The 23828-nt window shown below is 40.7% G+C and overlaps 1 protein-coding gene across 9 annotated transcripts in view; it reads left to right on the forward strand.

The window, feature by feature from the left end:
• MITF (melanocyte inducing transcription factor) overlaps positions 1 to 22402 on the forward strand; it is a 128627-nt gene extending 106225 nt beyond the window's left edge. For 3 of the 9 annotated variants that reach the window (XM_075287515.1, XM_075287517.1, XM_075287520.1), the window contains exons 3-10: positions 10535 to 10753; positions 12510 to 12602; positions 14265 to 14294; positions 14817 to 14934; positions 17304 to 17360; positions 18235 to 18310; positions 19082 to 19229; positions 21013 to 22402. In XM_075287515.1, the coding sequence (XP_075143616.1) occupies positions 10535 to 10753; positions 12510 to 12602; positions 14265 to 14294; positions 14817 to 14934; positions 17304 to 17360; positions 18235 to 18310; positions 19082 to 19229; positions 21013 to 21408 (1137 nt within the window). In that variant the 3' untranslated portion in view covers positions 21409 to 22402. Of the gene's footprint in view, positions 1 to 8913; positions 9034 to 10534; positions 10754 to 12509; positions 12603 to 14264; positions 14295 to 14816; positions 14935 to 17303; positions 17361 to 18234; positions 18311 to 19081; positions 19230 to 21012 lie in introns of those variants that run through there. The other 6 variants (XM_075287518.1, XM_075287519.1, XM_075287521.1 and 3 more) reach the window with 5 other exon arrangements.
• Positions 22403 to 23828: the final 1426 nt, after the last annotated feature.

The following is a 23828-nucleotide window of genomic DNA, read 5'->3' on the forward strand; positions in this document are numbered from 1 at the left end:
GTCCGCGGGTTTACTTAGGTAACCCCTTTTTATGCGTATAGGTTTGTGTAGAGGCGTTACCTAAGGAAATCCGCAGACCCCATAGACTATAATGGGGTCCGTGTGGTTTCTGTTCGGTTTCTGCATGAAACATACATGTTTCGTGCGGAAATCACACGAACCCTGTTATAGTCTATAGTGTCCATGGCTTTCCCAGTTAACTACTTTTTACCCAAGTGGACTCCCCGAATGGAAACCCGAACGCAGATGTGAACCGAGCCTTACTAGAGATACCCGTTATCTATAACGGGGTCACCGACCAGTCAAGATCATGGTGGTTCAATATCCATTGGAATCTGAAAAAGGATATAGGATGTATACATGTGCAGCACAATCCATTCACAGTATTTGGGTGGGGGGGGCTTCTTGTTAGTTTCCATAACCCCCCCATAGACCGCAATGAAGTGTGCCACGCACAAAATGTAGCCGTCTGATTTTTCTCTACTTCTCTAGTTCCATACAATTTTTGACATCTGTCTATTATTCCTAAACCCTCCATACCCATGAACGCTGTGCTCCGCTGAGGGTGCATGTGTTATCATTGATAAGGGTGGTTGGCATGAGCCTCGTAGGGTTTTTTGCCTTCCCCTGGATCAACACTTTAGGGATTGTAGGGTTATAGGTTGGACTTGATGGACTAATGTCTTTATCCAACCTCATCAACTATGAGAGCTAACTTTGGTGGTGGCTTATCTTCCATGGGAATGGTAGGATTTCCAATATGATCCACTCTTCTTTCACCCAACATATCGTTGGTCAAGAGTTGGGACACCGCCATAGAGAGGTTTAGATAGTGGACCAGTCCCGTTGAAATTGATGAATTTAGTTGGCCGTCACCCAGTAGATTATAGTTGCCCATTGGCCCAAGACTCTGTGATCACTATATCATGGGAGACCTTCTAACAAAAATAGGTTTCTCCATACATGTAAGAATAATGTACTGCCCTATGTCGAGTCTGTTATTGCTCTTCTATACCAGAAGTGCACGTGACCCTGAACCTCTCGCTCCGCATGATGTCTGGCCAAACAAATTCACGTCTTTCAAATTTCACTTTATTTCCAAACTTTTTTCTTCCTGGAGACAATCTTGGTATTGTTATATACAGAATATTTTGAAGCTCAGTTTTCTGGCCTTTGCCCTGTCAAGTATTTTTAATCTTCACTTTCCGTGACCCGACACACTTTATGGCTAAGATACTACATATATTGTCTCCTTCGCCAGTGGTTGGAAATCTGAATAAGTTCAGAATAATCCGTCAAATTAGACAATATTTATTGGTGGAATTTATTTTTGCATGAATGTAGGTTGTAACAATGTATCCATTTTATACCCCTATGGAGCCCTGCGGGAGACCGAAAGACTGTAGGAAAACAATATGCTTATTGGGTCATGTCCGTAAAGAAATATTTTTGAGTCTGAATAGAGCGCTTTTAGTAGATTTAACCTTTTTGTTAATAGGGCAGGTCCCATTGTGACGGATTTCAGATATGGGGCTGTGTTGTACATTGTTAGCTCATACCTAACCTTTACTCACAACCGTATAGCTGATCTTGACTCAGGGCCACGTGGATGCTATAGTGGATGCCGACTTCTTGTATACCAGGAGTAGTCAGCTAGCTTTAGTAAAGGTCTACTTACCCAGGCCCATGATCGTGTGCAGTGGAGTAACTAGGAATGGCGGGGCCCCATGGTGAACTTTTGACATGTCCCCCCCCCCCCCTCCCGACCGATGCCGAAGACCCCGACCGACCAGCACACCCCCACATTGGGAGCTGATATCTCATTGACTGGATCCCTGCAGAAGGCTGGCTTTGATGATTTGTTTAATAGTGAGCGCAGCTCTGGAGTATAATACAGGATGTAACTCAGGATCAGTACAGGATAAGTAATGTAATGTATGTACACAGTGACTGTACCAGCAGAATAGTGAGCGCAGCTCTGGAGTATAATACAGGATAAGTAATGTAATGTATGTACACAGTGACTGTACCAGCAGAATAGTGAGCGCAGCTCTGGAGTATAATACAGGATAAGTAATGTAATGTATGTACACAGTGACTGTACCAGCAGAATAGTGAGCGCAGCTCTGGAGTATAATACAGGATAAGTAATGTAATGTATGTACACAGTGACTGTACCAGCAGAATAGTGAGCGCAGCTCTGCAGTATAATACAGGATAAGTAATGTAATGTATGTGCACAGTGACTGCACCAGCAGAATAGTGAGCACAGCTCTGGAGTATAATACAGGATAAGTAATGTAATGTATGTACACAGTGACTGTACCAGCAGAATAGTGAGCGCAGCTCTGGAGTATAATACAGGATAAGTAATGTAATGTATGTACACAGTGACTGCACCAGCAGAATAGTGAGTCCAGCTCTGGGGTATAATACAGGATAAGTAATGTAATGTATGTACACAGTGACCGCTCCAGCAGAATAGTGAGCGCAGCTCTGGAGTATAATACAGGATGTAACTCAGGATCACTACAGGATAAGTAATGTAATGCATGTACACAGTGACTGTACCACAGAATAGTGAGCGCAGCTCTGGAGTATAATACAGGATGTAACTCAGGATAAGTAATGTAATATATACACTCACCGGCCACTTTATTAGGTACACCATGCTAGTAACGGGTTGGACCCCCTTTTGCCTTCAGAACTGCCTCAATTCTTCGTGGCATAGATACAACAAGGTGCTGGAAGCATTCCTCAGAGATTTTGGTCCATATTGACATGATGGCATCACACAGTTGCCGCAGATTTGTCGGCTGCACATCCATGATGTGAATCTCCCGTTCCACCACATCCCAAAGATGCTCCTCTATTGGATTGAGATCTGGTGACTGTGGAGGCCATTGGAGTACAGTGAACTCATTGTCATGTTCAAGAAACCAGTCTGAGATGATTCCAGCTTTATGACATGGCATTGCATTATCCTGCTGAAAGTAGCCATCAGATGTTGGGTACATTGTGGTCATAAAGGGATGGACATGGTCAGCAACAATACTCAGGTAGGCTTTGGCGTTGCAACGATGCTCAATTGGTACCAAGGGGCCCAAAGAGTGCCAAGAAAATATTCCCCACACCATGACACCACCACCACCAGCCTGAACCGTTACCGATACAAGGCAGGATGGATCCATGCTTTCATGTTGTTGACGCCAAATTCTGACCCTACCATCCGAATGTCGCAGCAGAAATCGAGACTCATCAGACCAGGCAACGTTTTTCCAGTCTTCAATTGTCCAATTTCGATGAGCTTGTGCAAATTGTAGCCTCAGTTTCCTGTTCTTAGCTGAAAGGAGTGGCACCCGGTGTGATCTTCTGCTGCTGTAGCCCATCTGTAGCCTCAAAGTTGGACGTACTGTGCGGCGTTCAGAGATGCTCTTCTGGCTACCTTGGTTGTAACGGGTGGCTATTTGAGTCACTGTTGCCTTTCTATCAGCTCGAACCAGTCTGGCCATTCTCCTCTGACCTCTGGCATCAACAACGCATTTCCGCCCACAGAACTGCCGCTCACTGGATGTTTTTTCTTTTTCGGACCATTCTCTGTAAACCCTAGAGATGGTTGTGCGTGAAAATCCCAGTAGATCAGCAGTTTCTGAAATACTCAGACCAGCCCTTCTGGCACCAACAACCATGCCACGTTCAAAGGCACTCAAATCACCTTTCTTCCCCATACTGATGCTCGGTTTGAACTGCAGGAGATTGTCTTGACCATGTCTACATGCCTAAATGCACTGAGTTGCCGCCATGTGATTGGCTGATTAGAAATTAAGTGTTAACGAGCAGTTGGACAGGTGTACCTAATAAAGTGGCCGGTGACTGTATACAAATTGAGTCAACTGTATATGTAAATGATTTCTAAACTGCAAACTTGTGTTCAGAAGTGGTCGTACCCTTTAAGATTCCCTGATCCATAGTTCATAGTTCTTCATTCATACTATAGGCAGATGTCTTCGCTGTGCGGGGGGGAATAATGCACAGTGTGTATTGTTTGAATAAAAACCAAATGTTGAAATATTTAACATTTTGCTTCAAAATCCCATGATATTGCAATCTTTAAGAAGACAAAAAGTTTCTTTCAGCCGGGAGAGGGGACTGGAAAAATAACTTATTTTTAAATGATAAACTCAAAGACCTACGGCAATTCAGAGAGAACAAACGTCTATTCTGTCCCCGAGCCGCATGAACGTCCTCTGTAATTCTGTGGTATGTTCATCCCCCCAGTCCCAGCTCTATTATCCAACATCATAAACTTATATGTGGCTGAAGATGAACTAACCGCTGTGAGAATATAGACGCCGGCCCATAGGTGGAAGTTTCCGTGTCTATCATATATCGTAAAAATATTTTTTTTTCAAATAAAATATTTTAATTGCTTCTTGTATAGTCACGTAGTCATCGACTAATGGGGAGTTGAAAGGAATGGTTGGGATGATACATACAGTAGCTTCACTTTATGGGACTGTCGGGACTGCGGTGCTGACTCAGTACTGGGGCCCCTTGTCCTGCCTAGTTGTGGTGTGGCCACCATTGTGAAAGGGGGATCAGGATCGATCTCGTGATTGGCAGGGGTCCCAGAGGTCAGACCACCACCGGAACTATCTATATAGATATATATATCTATATATACCCCTTTAACTAACATATCACTATATGTTCAGCCTAAGAAACCCTGGTAAGCATCTTGGAAGAATTTTTGTTGCTCATACATTGCACCTTCCCCATCCCCATTTAACCTGGGATTTATCAAATGGTGACCTATCCCTAGCCTAGGTCATAGGTTGCAGATCAGCAGGGGTCCAACACCGGGCACTCCTTGGATCAGCTATTTGAAGCTCGTCGGTAATGGAGTTCATTGTATGCCATGTAAACGGCTACGAGGGGCGCCTAAAAAGTTCATGGCGCGACACAGACTATGGGTCAAAATTTTACAGTCAGGCTCCTTTGAGGGTCACCCATGTCTGCCATTGCTCTTGGAGTTTCCCATATTAGTGTTGACGTCATGTATTGTTGGGTATATAGAGTTGTATATGTTGTTTTGTTGGCTTTGTATTATTTGGTTTGGTTTTGTTTATGACGTATTTTTTTATTACATTCAAATTTTTTGGAGTTTGTATTGATTTTGCCATCTCTTGTTTTGCTGGCCACATATGTTGTACAGGGGGACATGAGCACATATAGATTTATAGGGTTTTCTTGGTGGATGTTTTATTGGCCACTTATCGTTGTGTATACGCAGTTATGATGCAATACATTATGTGTGTAACTTACTGTTTACTACCATAGACGGACTGGAGTAGTTTGTGCTGGTGAAGCTCTTGTTTATTTCATAGTTATGGATATCAGACATAGTATTCAGCTAAAAGTGTAAAACAAATCTTATTTTGCAGCCCCATTAGCTGACTGTCCGATAGCACAGACCCGGCCATTGTCTGATGTCAATGGGCTCGATTAACTGTAAACCCTAGAATTAGTTCTAGCATTGACCATGTAAAGCAGCTAATAAAGCTGTCTACAAGGAGATCTCCAGATTACTCATGTTCTGGCTTCATCAATGATAGATCAATGATAGTAAATCTTGGTATTAGGATAGGATTAAGGTGAACAATATTATTCTTGGGAAAGGCAATGTATCTCCTCCATAATAAGAGTCTACATAACTTGCTTTACTTGAAGATTCCTATAAATTTCATTGTGGTCGTAATTGCAATACCACTTTTCACCACCATTTCCAGGTAACCTTTTCCATAGACACCAATGCAATAGCGCCTCCAACCCCTTTTTATACTGAAGATGACCTGGCGATCAACTAATCACAGTAGATCTGAATCAAAAGTGGTGGGCTTAAGCTAATTTGTTTAAAAAGGGGTTGTTTGGTTCCATTATTTGGGATTGAAATGTTAGCAGTGTTGGATTGAGGTGCCTTCGGGCCACCAGATAAAATGATTCTGGGGCAGACAAGCCATAGAAAATTAACTGTAGTACCCTTTAAATCTGCGGAGCCATTACTGTGTTAGAGTCCGGGGTCACAGGAGGATCCTCTGGTACTCCGATGGGTCAGTCTGACACTGAATATTAGTAAATACACTACCATTGTCATTGTAGGGGGAAACTCGTGACAACCCCAATATGTAGATGATGGATTGGTCCTATTGAAATAATTGGGAACAACCAGTATTAGTTTTATATATGAGCTGCTTCAAGGAAAAGTATTACCAGAAAATTTTTAAATTTTTTTTAAAGAATTTATTGGTGATGTTTTTAATTTTCATTTTTATATTTTTTTCTATTTTATATATATTTTTTATTTTATATTTTTTCTATATATTTTTTTAAAGATCCTAAAAATCTTCCAATTCCAACTCTTACCACTAAGTCTTAAATACTTTGTGACTTCTTGTCCTGGAGAGGGGCCATGGGCTATGGACACAATGGTCTGGAGCAGACCCTACTGACTTCTACAGGAGAGATTTCGAGACCTGCCCTGTGACCACTGGTCAGAGAAGGGGGAGCGTTTAGTAGATAAGATTGTGATTGGTGGATTCTGTGTCTTATCTACATATATATCATAAATTTCCTACAGAAAACATAAAGTCTCAGCCTATTAACCAGCCTTGTGGCCAGAGTCAGAACTGCAAGATTTTTATGAAATTTTTAAAACATGGAAACATTTTTAAAAACCTCACCAAAAATTCTCAAAAATTATATTTAACATAAAATTTGATTAAAAATTAAGTCCTTTTCTGCCGACACATTCCCTTTAAATATGATAATTAAATCCAGCTCTATTGAGGAGTCAAGCTCTCTCCCCCGAGCCTTGCTCGGTATCTCTCGGCGGCGTCTGCATGTTGTGTCTCTGTTTGCCTTTACGCTTTTGTCTGGTTATAAATAGGCCGCTTGTTTTTTTAAAGACCCTGTCCAATGCCCCTTTAAAGTTTGTTGACCTAAAGGAGGGGGGCAGGTCAGGGAATTTTAGTTACAGAAGTCATGGGTGACTTCCAGACATGGCTCCGGACTGGTTGCAGATAGACCATGGGGAGGGGGCTCAAGCTCAAGTTGACCCCGGCACTAATTCTAGTTGTTGAAGCTAACAAAAGAGACAGGAATATTCTTGAGGTTGGATGAGGTGGGATGTCATGAATCAACCCTAGGAAAAGGGCCAACGTTCGATTTATTGCCACCTTCTACCGATATCGACTCCATAAGATATGAGAGTAGTTTTTGAGATTTGTTGTATAAAGCGGTTGTATATATGTCGGTATCTACAGACCTTCTGTATCTTTCCTCTTGGCTCAAGAAATTCCAAGATGAGCAGTGCAAGAAGACCAAAAAAGTTTCCGATGCTTGCAACGTTTGATGGATTAACGTAGGTGTGTTTTTTAATTTTGGGCCAAGAAGAGAGGTGAGAATGGACAATTCAATAACTAAAGACACATGTTTAGGGATAGTAATAAAAAGTTACTGAATGTTTTGCTATGGTCCATATTATGGTCCTGAAGATGCGTCTTAGCTTTGGTCATTTCAGACACCATATTGCTTTTGAAGGTCTTGAAGATGGGATTCCAAGGTGGGACTAAGACACATTACAAAACTGGCCATTTGTATTTATGGGAGTCTTCTACTTGGACTAGGAGGTTCAGAGGTAATACTGGGATGGATTTCAACACTGGCCATGTCTGGCGCCCTTTCACCTATGGGGTTTCCCACTTGGGCCAAGAGGTCCAGAGGTGGGACTAGGATTCATTTCAGTACTGGCCATTTCTGTCACATATGGGATCTTCTACTTGGGCTAGAAGAATTGGGACTAGGATGTACTTTGGCAGTGGCTATTCCCAACACCCTATTACTTATGGGGGATCTTCTACTTGGCCTCATAGTTTCAGAGTTGGGACTAGTGGACACTTTGGAATTGGCCATATATGGCCCCGTACCATATATGAAGGTTTTGTACTTGGGCTACGAGGTTCGGGCGTAGGATGAGGGTGCACTGGTTCTTTTAGACACCCAGTATCTTAAGGGGTGTTTGTGGTTGATGGGAAAGAATGACCCCTTTAAATACCAGAGAATTGACCCAGAGATGATACCAGTATTATAAAGTGCATATGGGAGATGGGGGTGGGGCCTGTTACCGATTTTGCATTGGAATGCAAGAACTTCACGCTACACCACTATTTAGGGAATTTCTTTAACAATTCCCACTGATCTCCCAACTCAAGTCTAGCATGTTAATGGTTCAATCTTTTGATTGGTCAAATAATGAGTGCCCTTATCTAAAGGGTTAAACAGCTTTACTATAAGACCCCCCTCCTCCTCCCCTTGCGTTTAAGAGAGTCCCTGTGAACCCACCATGTAGTGTGACTCGGTTTTTACCAGGAATCTCCTATACCTTAGGTCACGTCCCATGAACTTACCAAGTATGGAGCCTTCCCCCTCTGTACACGTGTGAAGGAGACTCATGCGTAGCAACTGTAACGCAACGTTTGCTTTTTGCAAAAAAAAAAAAAAAAAAAAAATTAAAATATAAAAATATAGAACACACAACTTTTTAACCTTATGGATTAGAAGGCCTGCCATTGTGTATCAGTAGCACTGGAACAAAAGATGAATAGACGGAACGCCTGGAGCGTTTTGTCAATTTGACTTTGATAACACGGCCCCTTAAAGAGATCCTTTTATGTTTATGAAAAAGCATGACGTCAAAGTCGTTAAAAAAATAGTATCCAAGTAAATGGCTACACTTGCATCGCCTCCAAGAAGCCTCCTGTATGAAGCGTTTGTTTCTTTACACGCGTAACTAATTAGCTGAGCTTATTATAAGCCCCGGACTCCAGTAATGAAGTTTCTTTAGCCCACTGTCAAAAAAAAACTTGTTAGTGGTGGTTGTGTAAGGCCGCTCGGGAGCCAGCCATCGCCGAAATTAAAGGATTTAGGTCAAAACTCAGGAATATGCTGGAAATGCTCGACTACAACCATTACCAGGTGAGACGCTCGCGGCTTCTTTCTCCACTTTGGCTACGTGTTTGATACTTTGTTACCATTTAGTATAGATGTAGCAGGGGCTGAATTTGTTCTTGAACTGTTTTTCAACATGCCGAAATTTTATACAAATAGGGGCAACATGGTGGTCAGCAGTGCAGCCTTACAGCGCTGGAGTCCTGGGTTTGTGGGTTCGAAACCCGCCAGGAACAACAACTGCAAGGAGTTTGTATGTTAGGAAAATAAATGTACATTGTGATTCCTATAGGCGGCTCACAATCTACATTAAAAAAAAAAACAAACTCAAATTTTCTACATGATAACATTTTGTTTTTCCATATTCACAAACCCGGCTATATAACACTGACTTACAGATGTAGCAGAGCTAAGTTTGTGCCTCACGATGCATCGCCTCCATGGGATTGCAAGAGCAAGACAAATTCGGCACTGCTACATCTGTAGCGATTGGTTCTTGATATCATAGGCTTCCTATCCATCCTGTACTACTGATATTTTCCTGTGGTCAAAAGCAAGACATGGTGGTTTTTATTTTTATAATTTTATATATATTTTTTTAATTTTATTATATATTTTTTTAATAATTAAAAATATATAAAGTTAACATAGGATAAATAGTATATACAGAGAATGAAAAGTGTGTGTGTGTATATATATATATATATATATATATATATATATATATATATACATTTTCTATATATATATATATATATATATATATATATATATATATATATATTATATATATTTATTTTAAACTTATTATATATATATATATATATATATATATCTAAATAAATTAAATTATATATATGTATATATATATATAGATAGCTAGTTAGTAACATAAACACTTAAGGTAAATGACTTACATTACTCATTTTTCGTTCCATTTACAGTGGCCAATTTTGCAAAAGTGCCCAAAATTCAGGCTATATTCACATTTGTCCCAGATCTTCATCTGACGCTGCAAGCCCAATTTTTTGAGTTAAAAGCAATGAACACCTGACAGAGACCCAACCGATCCGATTATAGTCATTGGGGTCCCTCGAACTCGTTCTGCTATTTTCATGGTCCGTTCTTCTCCGAAGGATCAGAAGAACGGACTTCTCGGCGTCAATGTGAATGTAGCCTAAGGCACACTGTTGTTATTTTTGTTGAAGCAAATGAGGACAAACTCCAATAGTTGTAAGAAGCTAATGGTATGTCCAACACAACAGAAAGACGGCAGAATCTGTGTAAGGCTGAGATCACACATGTGGTTATTGATGCCTCCCTCTAAGACCGAGCCTCATTCCCTTCACCCTCCAAAAATATACAGAATTAGAGGAGGACAAGCCCGAACTCCAATGTAATTCTTGTTCTGGTCAAACTGTTTTCCAGTTTCTTGTTCTCTAGGCCCTTCACAACTACAACTCCCAGCATGCCCTCCCAGCCCATGTCACTAGCCGGCCAATAATCCATCACATTTTTTGTTTTTCAGGTGCAGACTCACCTTGAAAACCCTACAAAGTATCACATCCAGCAAGCACAGAAGCAACAGGTGCAGCAATACCTGACAACGGCCAAACATCCCAGCAAAGCTCTGAGCCTGCCCTGTCCAAACCAGCCCGGGGACCACATCATGCCGCCCGGTCCGGGGAGCAGCGCCCCCAACAGCCCCATGGCTATGCTGACACTAAGCACAACCTGCGAGAAAGAGGTGAGCGCGACTCCCAACATCCAGGGGTAACGTCTGTCTTATCTGATCTACTAATACCGCGCAGTCCTCAGGGGTCACACAGTGTCTTAGGTTTTCTTCACTTTCATGTTCATTCTTTCCCTTTCCTTATAATTTCCTTCTCCTTTATTTTTAGATTATTTTTCTCTGGCTCCTTTTTCTGCCTCTTCATTTTCTTCTTCTTTCAGTTTTTTGATCTTCTTTCTTTTCTTAGTTCTTTTCCTTCTTTCTCCTTCCTTTATATTGTGTATCCTCTAAGACGTCTTGTTTTTTTCTTACCCTTTTACTTTTGTACTTTTTTCTCTCCTTTTCTTATTCCTTTTCCATCTTTTTTTCTCCTTAATGTTTCTTATTATTCTTCCATCTTCTTTGTTCTTTCTTCCACTTCTTCTTGAATCATAGTCATCTCCCTCTTACCAGATCTTCTTTCCTTCTTCCTTTCTCCTTTGTTTTATTCTGTTTCCATCTTCTTTGCATCTTTCTTTCATTTCCTTCCTATTCTCATTCTTCTTGTTTCTTCTTTAATCCTCTTCCTTTTCTTATTTCTCCTTCATTTACATGTTGCTCTTCCTTGCCTTCTCCTTTTCTCCTTCTTGCTCTCGTGACTTCTTTTCCTTCTGTCTCCTTTTTCTTTAGTCTTCTTCTTTCCTTCTCCATTCTTTTTTCTCATTTCCTTTCTCCTCTTTTCCATCTTCTTCTTTCTCTTTAATGTTTCTTATTATTCTTCCACTTCTTCCTTAATCATTTCCATCTCCCTCTTACCAGATCTTCTTTCCTTCTTCCTTTCTCCCTTGTTTTATTCTCTTCCCATCTTCTTGGTTCTTTCTTTCATTTTCTTCTTTTCTTTCTTCTTCTTTAATCCTCTTCCTTTTTTTATTTCTCCTTCATCTTCGTCGCTTTCTTCTTTTGTCTTTCTTTCTCTCGTGACTTCTTTTCCTTCTGTCTCCTTTTACCTTTTCTTTTATCTTATTCTTTCCTTTTTTCTTTTATCTTATTCTTTCTTCTTTTTCCATCTTCTTCTTCTTTTTGTCCTTACCTTACTTTTCTTCCTCTAATCTTGTTACAATCTCCTTGTATTTCCGCTACATGAAAAGTGATACATAAATGGAACAGAATTCTCTTAAAATAATGAAGTGTTTCCCTGTAAGACTTATTAAAACCGAGGGTGTGAAGATTTGACTCTTGAGATTTGCTGTGTATGCAAATGACTGGCCTCTTGTGCAGATCTTGTAAGATGTCGACCATCGGCATACATGGCTGTGACGTTTGGCAGTCAGATCGTATAGGATTGCCTTACTGATCCTGAGGTCGCTGATATCCCTCCAGATATCGCCCTATAACCTGTATCTTATCTCACGTACATGCTAAGTAGAAAACCTGGATCTGATTAAACTTGACTTTGTGTAACTCCTCAAGGTGTTAACTCCAAAAATAGAGAAGACCATAAATAAATCAACCGCTAACTGAGCCGAAGCCGCGCCCGTGTACACAGAACAGGCCGTAAACTTACAATCATTTCCGTTAACCTTTCCAAATGAAGGGAAATAGGATTAAAGTGAGACTCCGGCTTATAGTTATATTATTATGGTGGACCTCCGACCTGTAATACCATTCTATTTTAGGCCCCAAACTCTGTGGCGATTCATTTTATATCTTTATAGGATCGGAGCTTATTTTTTTCATATAGGGGACTCCAAATACGATGCAAAATTTTATACCACGTCTTCATTATTTACAGATGGATGACGTCATCGATGACATCATCAGCTTGGAATCTAGTTACAATGAAGAAATTCTCATGATGGATCCTACGATGCAGATGGCAAACACGGTACGGTGATGTTCTGCCTGTATTCTGGTTATTACGCTAGGGCAGTATTCACATGGTATTAGGTCCCCGTAATATCTCGCTCTAGTATCTGCATGTTCAGGTCAGGGCTACAGGATTACATTTGGTGGTCACAGACACAACCTCAATGTGTCCCTAAAAGATGGCGGAGACTTTACAACCATCACAAAAATCCCAACCCAGTGCTGGAAGTTTTCCGTGACTATTAAGGTAGTCTCCCGATTTTACCCTTGACCAAATGTTACCATGTAGACCTAGACTGTGCCGATTTATATCACCAGGAGGCCAATGGGATATGGTCAAATTACAGAGAGATGTCCCAAGATTTACACCAATTACCAATCTATAGGATAGATGAGTATCCAATCACTGGGGGCCGCACCGATCACATGATTGGGGGTCCTGTGTCCTCATTTTGAGTAGAATATCCGCACATGTGAGTCTCTGCTCCATTCAAGGTCTGTTGGAAATGACCAAGTACAATTCTTGGACCTCATTCTCGTGAAAGTGCGGACCCCCCAAAAACTGACACCTTTCACCTATCCTATATGATAAACTTCAATTTTACGACATCCTCTTTTAGGCTAATGCCAAAAATTCACTGCAGGTTGAAAAAAAAAATTGCACGCATCTTTGCAACAAGATATTCCATGCAACTTTGTTTCATCCAACTCACCATAAAGTCAGAGTCTTAAAGTAAATGTCCACCACTGAATGCCAAAGTGTTCAACATTGTGATTTTTTTTTTACATTTTAGTCCATTATAAGGCTCCATTTTTCTAAAACATTCTTTCAAATTGTCTGCATGGACATAGATTTACAGGGTAACACATCGGCTGCCTGAAGTCTCCACTAGAGGAAGCTCAGGAGCTTACTGCATACAGTTTACTCTATGATAACACAGTATGCAGTAGGCTCCGGAGCTCCACCTAGTGGTGACTGCAGACAGATGCTATTTTGTGCTTTGAATCTGTGTCTGTGCAGGGGATTCGTAGATCTGTATCAAAGACATGGAGCTCTATGTATAGAAATAAATTCTAATAATTTTGCTAAAAGGTGAAGATCCGAGTTTTCTGTAGTGTATATATATATATATATATATATATATATATATATATACACACATACAGTATATATATTAGATAGTATCATATAGTGTGCGTATATTATACATAATAATATATATATATATATATATATATATATATATATATATATATATATGTATATTATATGCATGTGCTCCTTTTTATTGTTTAAGTTCCTGGGAAAGCTGAGTAATAACTCATATAACTCCAATTTTAGGGTTGTAGCCCAGCTTTCCTGGAGCTCTGAATGGCAAAGTTGTCCATTTATATAGTAAAATGGGTTATTTCTTCATAACCCTTCAGAGGTCCAGGAAAGCTGGGTAACCAATATGTAATAGAGTTTATCTTGGTTGTCACCCAACTTTCTCAAAAATGGTTTTTAAAGAAAAACCAAACACAAGAAATGGAAACATTTTAAATTGGAAAATTTCCCTCCAATTTTTTGTGAATATTTTTGCTAGATTATTATGACTATCTTAGTATTTGATAATTTGGTTTGTACCCACTGCTGTTCGCTCTACATTGTTAGAACAGATGTAGGTTTTATTTTTTGCAGATAAGATACGCTGGATCATTCCTCCCCCATGTGAGTTTCCAAACCATTTTCTTAACCATGAAAAATAAGCTGTGTCTTTAAATGTTATTAATCTTTTTTTTTTTAAAGGGGTTTTCCAGCAGGGAAATTTTGTATATACAGCACAGAATGGGTTAAAGAAGACACCTCCACAACACCCTGCTGCTCCTATTGGGTCCCCCACTGGTCTCTACTTCCTGAAACACAGGAAATGACCGCTCAGCCAATCACTGGTGGCAGAGGAGACACGCCTCCGCCCCTGATTGGCCGAGTGCCACTTCCTGTGTGTTGAGAGGAACCAGGAAGTAGAGACCAGCAGGGAACTGCATAGAACAGGAGCAGCAGGGAATTCTCTGAGTATTTTGTTTTTTTTGTATTATTTTAACCCATTCTGAGCCAGATATAATTTTTCCCCACCAGAGAACTCATTTTTAACCCTTACACCTCTGATCCCATAGTTACCTTTAATGTTACTCTTTATGTTTTGCGTATAAATAAAATTGATCTAATTAGTTTTTTTCTTCTTATTTCCAGTTGCCAGTGTCTGCAAGTTTGATTGACATTTATGGAAATCAAGGTATGCCAGCTCCAGGGTTAAACATCAGTAATTCATGTCCTGCTAATCTTCCCAATATCAAAAGGGAGCTTACAGGTAAATGATTTACATATTAGAGAGGTTCAGATTTTATTGCGGTCAGTCACCTCATTAAAGGGGTTCTCTGGGATTTGGTAGGTTATCTGACTGATGTGGTTCCTGACACCTTCGCTGATCAGAGGACTGTAATACCATGTTCATTGCTGAGCAGGCACAGTGCCATATATATCACTGTGGTTGTGTCGGCTACTGAAGCTCATATGGATGTAACTGAGCTGCAGTACCAGACATGGCCACTACTGGATGTCTGGTGCTGTGACAATATGAGTAGATGATCAGGCGATCAATCAGATCTGCAATGTCAAATCTTGATGGCTTGTCCAAAGGATATTAAACCCCTTCAGGCTAACGCTACATTCACATCTGGGCTCCACTGTTTTAGTCGTCCGCCACTCTGTTGTTCAGGTCCCCTGACAGACCCAAATAATAAAGAGTCACTACTGTGAAACTAACATAAGACTACATGTAGTGCAATGGTCTGCATCTTCATGATCCTAGAACCCCCTTGTAAGTTGCAGCTTAAGCCGCTCGATAACTCATTACTCCTGATCAGAATTATCCAGAACTGGCCAGGAATCTGCATAGGAGATACTGTCCCTGCTGGATAACATATAGTATAGCAATCACATGTCTTCAGATCTGGAAACCACAACCCCCAGCATGGAATATAGAGCACTGCAACAAGAGCAAAATGCCTCCAGCAGTGACCTCAGCTTCATCCTATAGACTCAGGGCCGACCTTTGGGGCGTTATTTCTCAGCCATAGCAAAATCTGGGATTTTCCCGATCCTGTTTGGAAATCCCATGTTGGTTCGATGTCTCCCCCATTAATCTCAAGTGAAGCTGCCAACCCATGCACATTGTTATGTTGCTCCTAGAAATTAATGGGAGACCCTATAATTCTTTGCAGCAACTTTTTACTTATAGAGGGGTGTCCCAAAAGGGGGCGCCTGTCTATGATACCGTATACCCCATCAGGTCCTGCAAATATTCCCTCTGATATGCCCTATGCTGGTGAGTTTGTACCTGGATAGATCATGTAACTATGGACTCACTTGTACATTTATGGGGGCAATGGGTCGTCTCGATTTATCGAAAGCAACACAGTAAAGCTGATGTAGCAGAGCTACAGAGCTACGCAGCGAATTCAGTAGCAAACTCAGCTCTGCTACATTAATTTGACTGTGTTGCTTTCGATAAATCAAGCTGACCCATATCAAGTTGGCTCATGAATGTCTCTAAAATAGCACATGCTTAAAAAATTGGAATCAAACATTTAAAAAAATTGCAAAATAGAGAAAAACATGACGTAATTCTGGCACAAAATCAACGCTATATTGACCCCAATCTCTGTGCCGGATTAAAAGAAAGACCAAAATTGACCTTGAAGCATGGCCGCCATGACCTCACCCTACTACCGGGCCCATGTCATGTAATAAATCCCGATAATTGTGAATGCGGACGTATACTCGGTTGCTTCTCAGAGGTATATGTCATTTTCGCACGTAATACGTATTTTTGCAGCACTAAGTAAGTGATGACAGCGACATAATGGGTCTTTATCTGGTTCAGCGCTGTTCATTATCTATATGATAATGGAGACCGTTAATGTTCTCACATTGAGACTGTCAAATAATGGGGTTAGACTGCCCTCTAGTGGTGAACTTGAAGATTTCTTATCCGCGTCGTATCCTATTTCATAAAAAATTTTTTTAAAATTTTTGACGAAAGTATGTCCATCTTGGACAGACTTAATACAATGACGTGTTGTAGCCTAGTGCTACTTCTTAATGCAGATGTAGCAGAGCTGAGTTGGTCATAGTTTGATAACGTCTAGAAGTAAGAGATTCTAGGTCTAAATACAGCCCCATTTATCTACAAGCATTAATGGTGCAATATGACTATGACAAACTCAGCTCTGCTACATTTTTAGCACTTCTATCAGTCTTAAAGGGAGTCTGACAGCACAACCCAACATATCAACCCAGCCCAGCAGATTTGTAGTTTAAGGTCTCCTGAATCCAATGGTGTTTTCCCCTTGTGAATCGGGTCCTCGGTTGCCGAGATATTGCTATTTTTCTCAATAGGCAATGAGTACTTTTCAGCAACAAGGAGGCCGCCATTACTCTAAGAGCTCATTTACATAGTTACAAAAATGGCGATATCTCAGCAACGGAGTCACCGATTCACAGGGGGAAAACACTGTATGACTCAGGAGACCCTAATCTATCCATCTCCAGGCTTGGTTAATACTTGAGGTTCTGATGACAGACTCCCTTTAAGCAGGTTTTTTCTCTCCATCCTTCCTTAGTGTAAATGTATTTTGTTAATATTAAGATGTAACATGGAAAAACTCTATTTTTCAGAGTCGGAGGCCAGAGCGCTCGCCAAGGAGAGGCAGAAGAAAGACAATCATAACCTCAGTATGTTGAACCCCCTTCAGTTGTAGAGTCTGTTATGTGTTTATGCGCTGGTGTTTCTATAGGGGCCGGAGATGTATTGTCTCTGGGGGGCTGGTAGTAGGGTGGGGGTCAGCCTGGCATATTCAATACTGCACTACTACAACCTCCATCTCCAGCCCTACCAATGGGTCAATCACATTGGATTCCAATAGAACTCAAGATAGAAATGACCTCTATTATGAAATAATTGCCAAAAAACACAAGTTTATTGAAGTTATGGTATAAATGAAAGCACAATCTATATGACCCCTGGACATACGGTATGTTATATGCCGTATTCTGTAATATAGAACATGCTGGCGTGTTATATCAGTTACGGTATATATCGCTGACACTCAACCTGCCAAGTGACTTGTTTTATACAATAGTGCCCTCTAGTGGCTGACTTAACTTAGTGCAGGTTTCTATGTCAATTTCAGGTTTTGTTTGCTGTTCTGATATTTAACAAGAAAAATTTTATTGAGCGTCAACGACTAAATTCAGTTCATATTATCGATAAAGTATCAGTAGAAAATCAACTTTCAGAAATCATTGACAAATATATACACGGTTGTCCATGTTGTATCATCAGAGGCGTAACATGGAAGCTTCTGGGCCCCAATGGATAATATGTAACAGGGGCCCCGCTTACCATGTTCTATCTATAATACTGGTGTCTTCTCATGTTGTACGGAGGTCTTTAGGCCCCAGAGCTAGCAATTACTAGCTGTGCACCCCCTAAACTATGGCCATTATTTATATATACACCCAATACTGAAGCTACTTGCCCCATTGTCACATGTAGTTACCGGTGACGTCTCTGTCCACTCACTAACCACATTCTCTTCTCTTACAGTTGAGCGGAGGAGAAGGTTTAACATCAATGACCGCATAAAAGAACTAGGAACCCTCATACCCAAATCCAATGACCCGTGAGTATCATCCAGATATCTGTAGTCTGCAGTCTGATTATTTTTAGTATATTATAAATCTCAAGTCTGGCCCTGCTGGTCTAGGGGGATAGGAGGCCAAGCTGGTTAATTCCTTGTCAATTTTAATTATGGAATTATTTAGTAGTGGGCGAGCGTCTATACAGAGAAGTCAGTCTGAACAATGGAGGAATAGAGCAGCACACTGAGACTCAGATAGATAGATAATATGGATAGATACTGCAGATAGATAATTAGATACTAGAGATATTGTAGATAGATAATAGATAGATAGATAGATAGATAGATAGATAGATAGATAGATAGAATAGAGAGATAATGGGCCAATGTAAACAAGCAGAATAATGGAGGGATACAAAGACACAAAAAGACTCAGATAGATATAGAGATAGATAGATAGATAGATAGATAGATAGATAGATAGATATTGACTAGTGCAAATACATAGCAGACAGTCGAAATAAGCAGAAATTCAGCACAATGGAGGGATAGAGCAAGACATTGAAATAGAGAAATAGATACAAGGATGATGGGCTAGTGCCCATACACAATATCCAGTCTTAACAAGCAGAGCTTCAACATGATCAAGGGATACAGAAGCACAACAAAACTTATAGATAGATAGATAGATAGATAGATAGATAGATAGATAGATGTGGGGGGGATTCTTATACACAATGCCATCATATTGGTTAGACAATAGTATGTTGATTTTTATGGATTATATGAATGCCATGTACTTCTGTGTTCCAGGGATATGCGGTGGAACAAGGGAACGATCCTGAAAGCCTCCGTGGATTATATCCGCAAACTGCAGCGAGAACAGCAACGCTCCAAGGAGCTGGAGAATAAACAGAAGAAGCTAGAACATGCAAACAGACACCTACTGCTGAGAATACAGGTCAGTGGGTAGAGGAGGAAGGAATAAGCTGGATCTCACAATACTGAAATACTCAACCAAACGGGAACTATCAGAACCACCACTGGGCTGGAGACTTATACTCTGGGCTACTCTGCTCACTGCAACTAAGCAGTGTGACAGTGTGATAACTATAAATGATAGATAGATAGATAGATAGATAGATAGGAGATAGATAGATAGGAGATAGATAGATAGATAGATAGATAGATAGGAGACAGATAGATAGGAGATAGATAGATAGGAGATAGATAGATAGATAGATAGATAGATAGATAGATAGATAGATAGGAGATAGATAGATAGATAGGAGATAGATAGATAGATAGATAGATAGATAGATAGATAGATAGATAGATAGATAGAAAACTTTTCTAGATAACTCTTATCCGCTGATCCCGGCTCCTTTACCTCTGGATCATACGGTGGCCATCAACGTCAGAACAATTATATCTCATTTACATTTATTTTCCTTCCTCATCTTAGCAGTTTTTTCCGTTCATCACTAGGCACCTTGATAATGAGCTGAAGGTGCGATTATCTTCACTAAATAGATAGAACTTGTGCCGGTGCCTGGAGGCAGTTGTGTTATGTAATGGTAAATTTAGCTTTGTGAAATAGCGTCCTGATAATGTGTACTGACACGTGTCATACACCTTATGTTATTGTGCACACAGCCACCAAAATCCTTTTCTTAATGAATCTCGATATGGTCCGCTGGTACGTAGGCCGGAAACCAACAAGTGGCGAAACGGGGAGATCATTCTGTAGATATTATATATAGTCTAGATTCTCCTGTTATTGAGCCTGGGTATACACATTACAGCAGGGCGAGAATGATGGGCAGTTGGGTATCAGTATGTCCCATCCTATTGTCCTAAGGGGAAATAAGACACCACTAGGGTTGAGCGATCAGAATCAGAAAAGATCGGATCCCGATCAGCGATCGAGCAAATTTCACAATCACGATCGGGATCGGCTGGAAAATGATCGGAACTCGGATTTTGAAATCTCATGATCGGCTCAACCCTAAAAGTGGCTTTTTCCATAGAGAAGCATTGACTAGGGTTAAACGATCGGGATCGGGAAAGATCAGATCCCGATTGGCAATCGAGCAAATTTCACGATCGTGATCGGCTGGAAAATGATCGGAAATCTGATTTTAAAATCGATCCTGAAATCTCAAGATTGGCTCAACCCTAAAAGTGACTTTTCCCATAGAGAAGCATTGACTAGGGTTAAGCAATCGGGATCGGGAAAGATCGGATCCCGATCGTCGATCAAGCAAATTTCACAATCATGATCGGCTTGGTCCATATAATAAAATAAATGCAAGATGTGACGTCTCTTGGGGGACATATTTTGAGTTATCAAAATTTCAACTTGTGTAATTCCACCTTATACTGTTCATACTTTGGAATGTCGCTCCTTATAGATCAATGCCTGGTTTTCAAAAAAACCTAAAACGTGACTCAGACTTAAAGCCAAACATAAAATCAAAGTCGGGATCTCATCACTAGGTTTCTTGAGAACCAGGCATTGATCTATGAGGAGCAACCTTACAAAAGGTGGTGCTAGAGCAAGTTTTCCTTTCTCCATAAAGAACTTATTTGCATACTCTTTTCCCAGAATTCTTAGCAGGGCATGTATGATCTGTAAGACTCTGCACTCGGAAAAGTGGCCTTCAAAGACAGCCACCATAAGTAGCCATAATACCCCTTCTGGCCCGTATTTTGATGGTCATCATTTTCTTTTTCACTTTCAGGAGCTGGAAATGCAAGCCAGAGCCCATGGACTTTCCATCATGCCCGCCACCGGCCTCTGCTCTTCTGACCTGGTGAGCCGCGTCATCAAGCAGGAGCCAATGTTGGACAGCTGCAACCAAGAAATGTTACAAAACCACCACGAGCTCTCCGGCACCTCCACCCTGGATCTCAACGATGGCACCATCACTTTTAGCAACAACATAAGGAACATTACTGACTCTCCCACCGCCTACAGCATGCCCACAAAGATGGGCTCCAAACTGGAAGACATATTCATGGACGATACCCTTTCACCAAGAGTACACGATACACTTCACTCAGTATCTCCCGGCACCTCCAAAGCAAACAGCAGGAGGAGCAGCATCAGTATGGAAGACAACGACCACCACTGTTAGCATTGGGTGGGAATGCCCTCATACAGACTTCCATATCTTGTACTATTTTGGAGCAGTAGATTTCTAGATAGTTCTATTTGATAGAAATTTCGCTGTGTTTCATCCATAGGCCAGCACTTATGCTTTGTTTTTATTTTTAGATTTTTTTTTTTGTAAAGATACTTGTGTATTTTATTACTTTGCCTCCAAAGTATTGTGCATGAGGGGTCTAGTTCACTCCATTTCAAGGACATAACCCATTGTCAAGTCAGATCTATTTCAGCCAGTAGCCCTGTATCAGAGGCCTGGTATCTGCCTAGTTGGGATGAGTTTGCAATGATCCGTATGTCGATACAATGAATGTATACAAACCAAATATGTATATGGCAGAGAGAAGTTTCCATTGTCTTCTAAACTGGGTTTGGTGGAATGATGTAGGATCAGAAGAGAAAGAATTATGGATGTATGGTTATAGTCAGAGGCATACATAGAAGAAAGGATGCCCTACAGGAAAGTGAAAAATGGGCCCCCGTTAAGGTGCCAGAAGTTCCTGGTCTTTCTCCCACTGTTTGACAACGATGCAGTTCCTCAGGGGAGAGGAGTTCTGTGCAGTACCAGCCAGTAGCAATGGGGATGACACCAGCCAGTGCTGGTCCCACTCTTTCCAAGAAATTACAGCACCCATTTGGGCCGCCTTTCTGTATGTACGCCCTTGACTTTAGTAAACACTGTAGTAGACACTGTAGTACGTTCTTGACTCAGTATTTCCATTATCATTGATCAGCAAATATAGAACAGAACATGTTAAGGCTTTTCAAGCAGTGTTTTTATTTATTTTTTTGCATTTTATGACCTTTGTAATATGATCTCAGGATTTCAAAGAACATTTCATACTGTGCCTCTAATTTGGACGTACCCCATTTACTATATCATGGATGAATATTGTTCCAGACTTAAAATATTTATAAAATCTGAGCAAAAAGTTGACTGAATTAAAGAAATTCCTTAGACAAAACTGATATAATGTGTGATGCATATTACAGGATCTTAGGGGGTGGAGCATAACAGATTCTGCTTTTGTCATGCCCCACCCCTGCAGAACCTGAGCGTAGAATAACACAGTTTATCAGACTGGGTTCCTTTCTTCTGTGTGTTGTACACATGTTATCAGTTGCATATTTTCCCTAATCTGTAATGCTTGACACAATTGAAAACTTTACAGTAAAATAATTTTTGCAAATAGAATAAATTTTTTTGGCATAGTAACACCTGATAACCCAGAGGAGGACTGAAGGGTATAGAAGGAACTAGAAAGTTAATTTCAGTCATTTTACATGTTTAGGTCCATCTGATAGTAGAGACGGCTTGATAATTTGGCATCAGTTGGGTTGTAGATGAGTAAAAAAAAAAGAAAAGTTTACTGTAGTTTCAAACAGGGGCCAAATGCCCCATTCTTGCCTCAATGAGTGAAGATTTATGGAAGTCTCCTTTAAGTGCAGTAACATGTATGTGCATCTGGTCAGGATTTATGGATCATGCAAGGTCAGTGGAGTCTTACAGGTAGGCCTTGAAAATGCTGGACCCGTAGGTTTTTATGGTAGTGAGACCTTCCACTTAGAACTGGCCCATCGACCCTTCAGATTTTGGTGTCAATTAATAAAATACAATAGAGAAAAGAATGTCTTGCATACATGGTATATATGGTTCCATAGTATAGTTTAGTGTACGATAGTATAGGAGGTGATGGTGGGTGATGTGGTTGGCATGTTGGGTCGTACTGTTTTTGGAGCTATTAGGGTCAGTTCACACGTGAAAACCGCCTAGCTTATTTGTGCGAGGTAAAAAACCTCGAGGAGTTTTTTTGACGCTGTTTTTTGCATTCCACGCGGTTTTTGACGAGGTTTTTGACGCGGTTTTCGCTAGCGGTTTTCGCTAGGGTTTTTTTTTCCTATATGTGCTATAGAAACTGCAGGCGAAAACCGCGCGGTTTTTTGCAAAAAACCGCGCGGTTTTGTGTGCAAAAAACCGCGCGGTTTTTTACCGCGCGGTTTTCGCCTCCCATTCACTTCTATGCAATTCTTCAGGCGTTTTCCGCCTGAAGAAAGGTCATGTCGCTTCTTCAGGCGGAAAACGCTAGGAGGAAAAAAAAAGCTAGTGGTCTACATAGACCACCATGTTAAAGGAGAGGTTTTTGAAGCGAATTCCGCTGTCAAAAACCTCCCCTTTGCCCACGTGTGAACTAGCCCTAATACTCCTAATACTGGAGTACTAGTGCAGAGTAGTGGTCAACTTTCCAGTTACGTCCCCTGCCAGTACTTCACACAATGGGGGTCTCCTGCCTAACAAATTATAGTAGATCTTTCTAAGCTAAATAGGGGAAGAGGCGTAAGCCACTGCCAGATAGTCTCCCGAGACAGTAAAGGGATCAGGGATGTTGAAAT

Source organism: Leptodactylus fuscus, chromosome 9 (genome assembly GCF_031893055.1).
Source record: "Leptodactylus fuscus isolate aLepFus1 chromosome 9, aLepFus1.hap2, whole genome shotgun sequence".
In the NCBI taxonomy this organism is placed as follows: Eukaryota; Metazoa; Chordata; class Amphibia; order Anura; family Leptodactylidae; genus Leptodactylus; species Leptodactylus fuscus.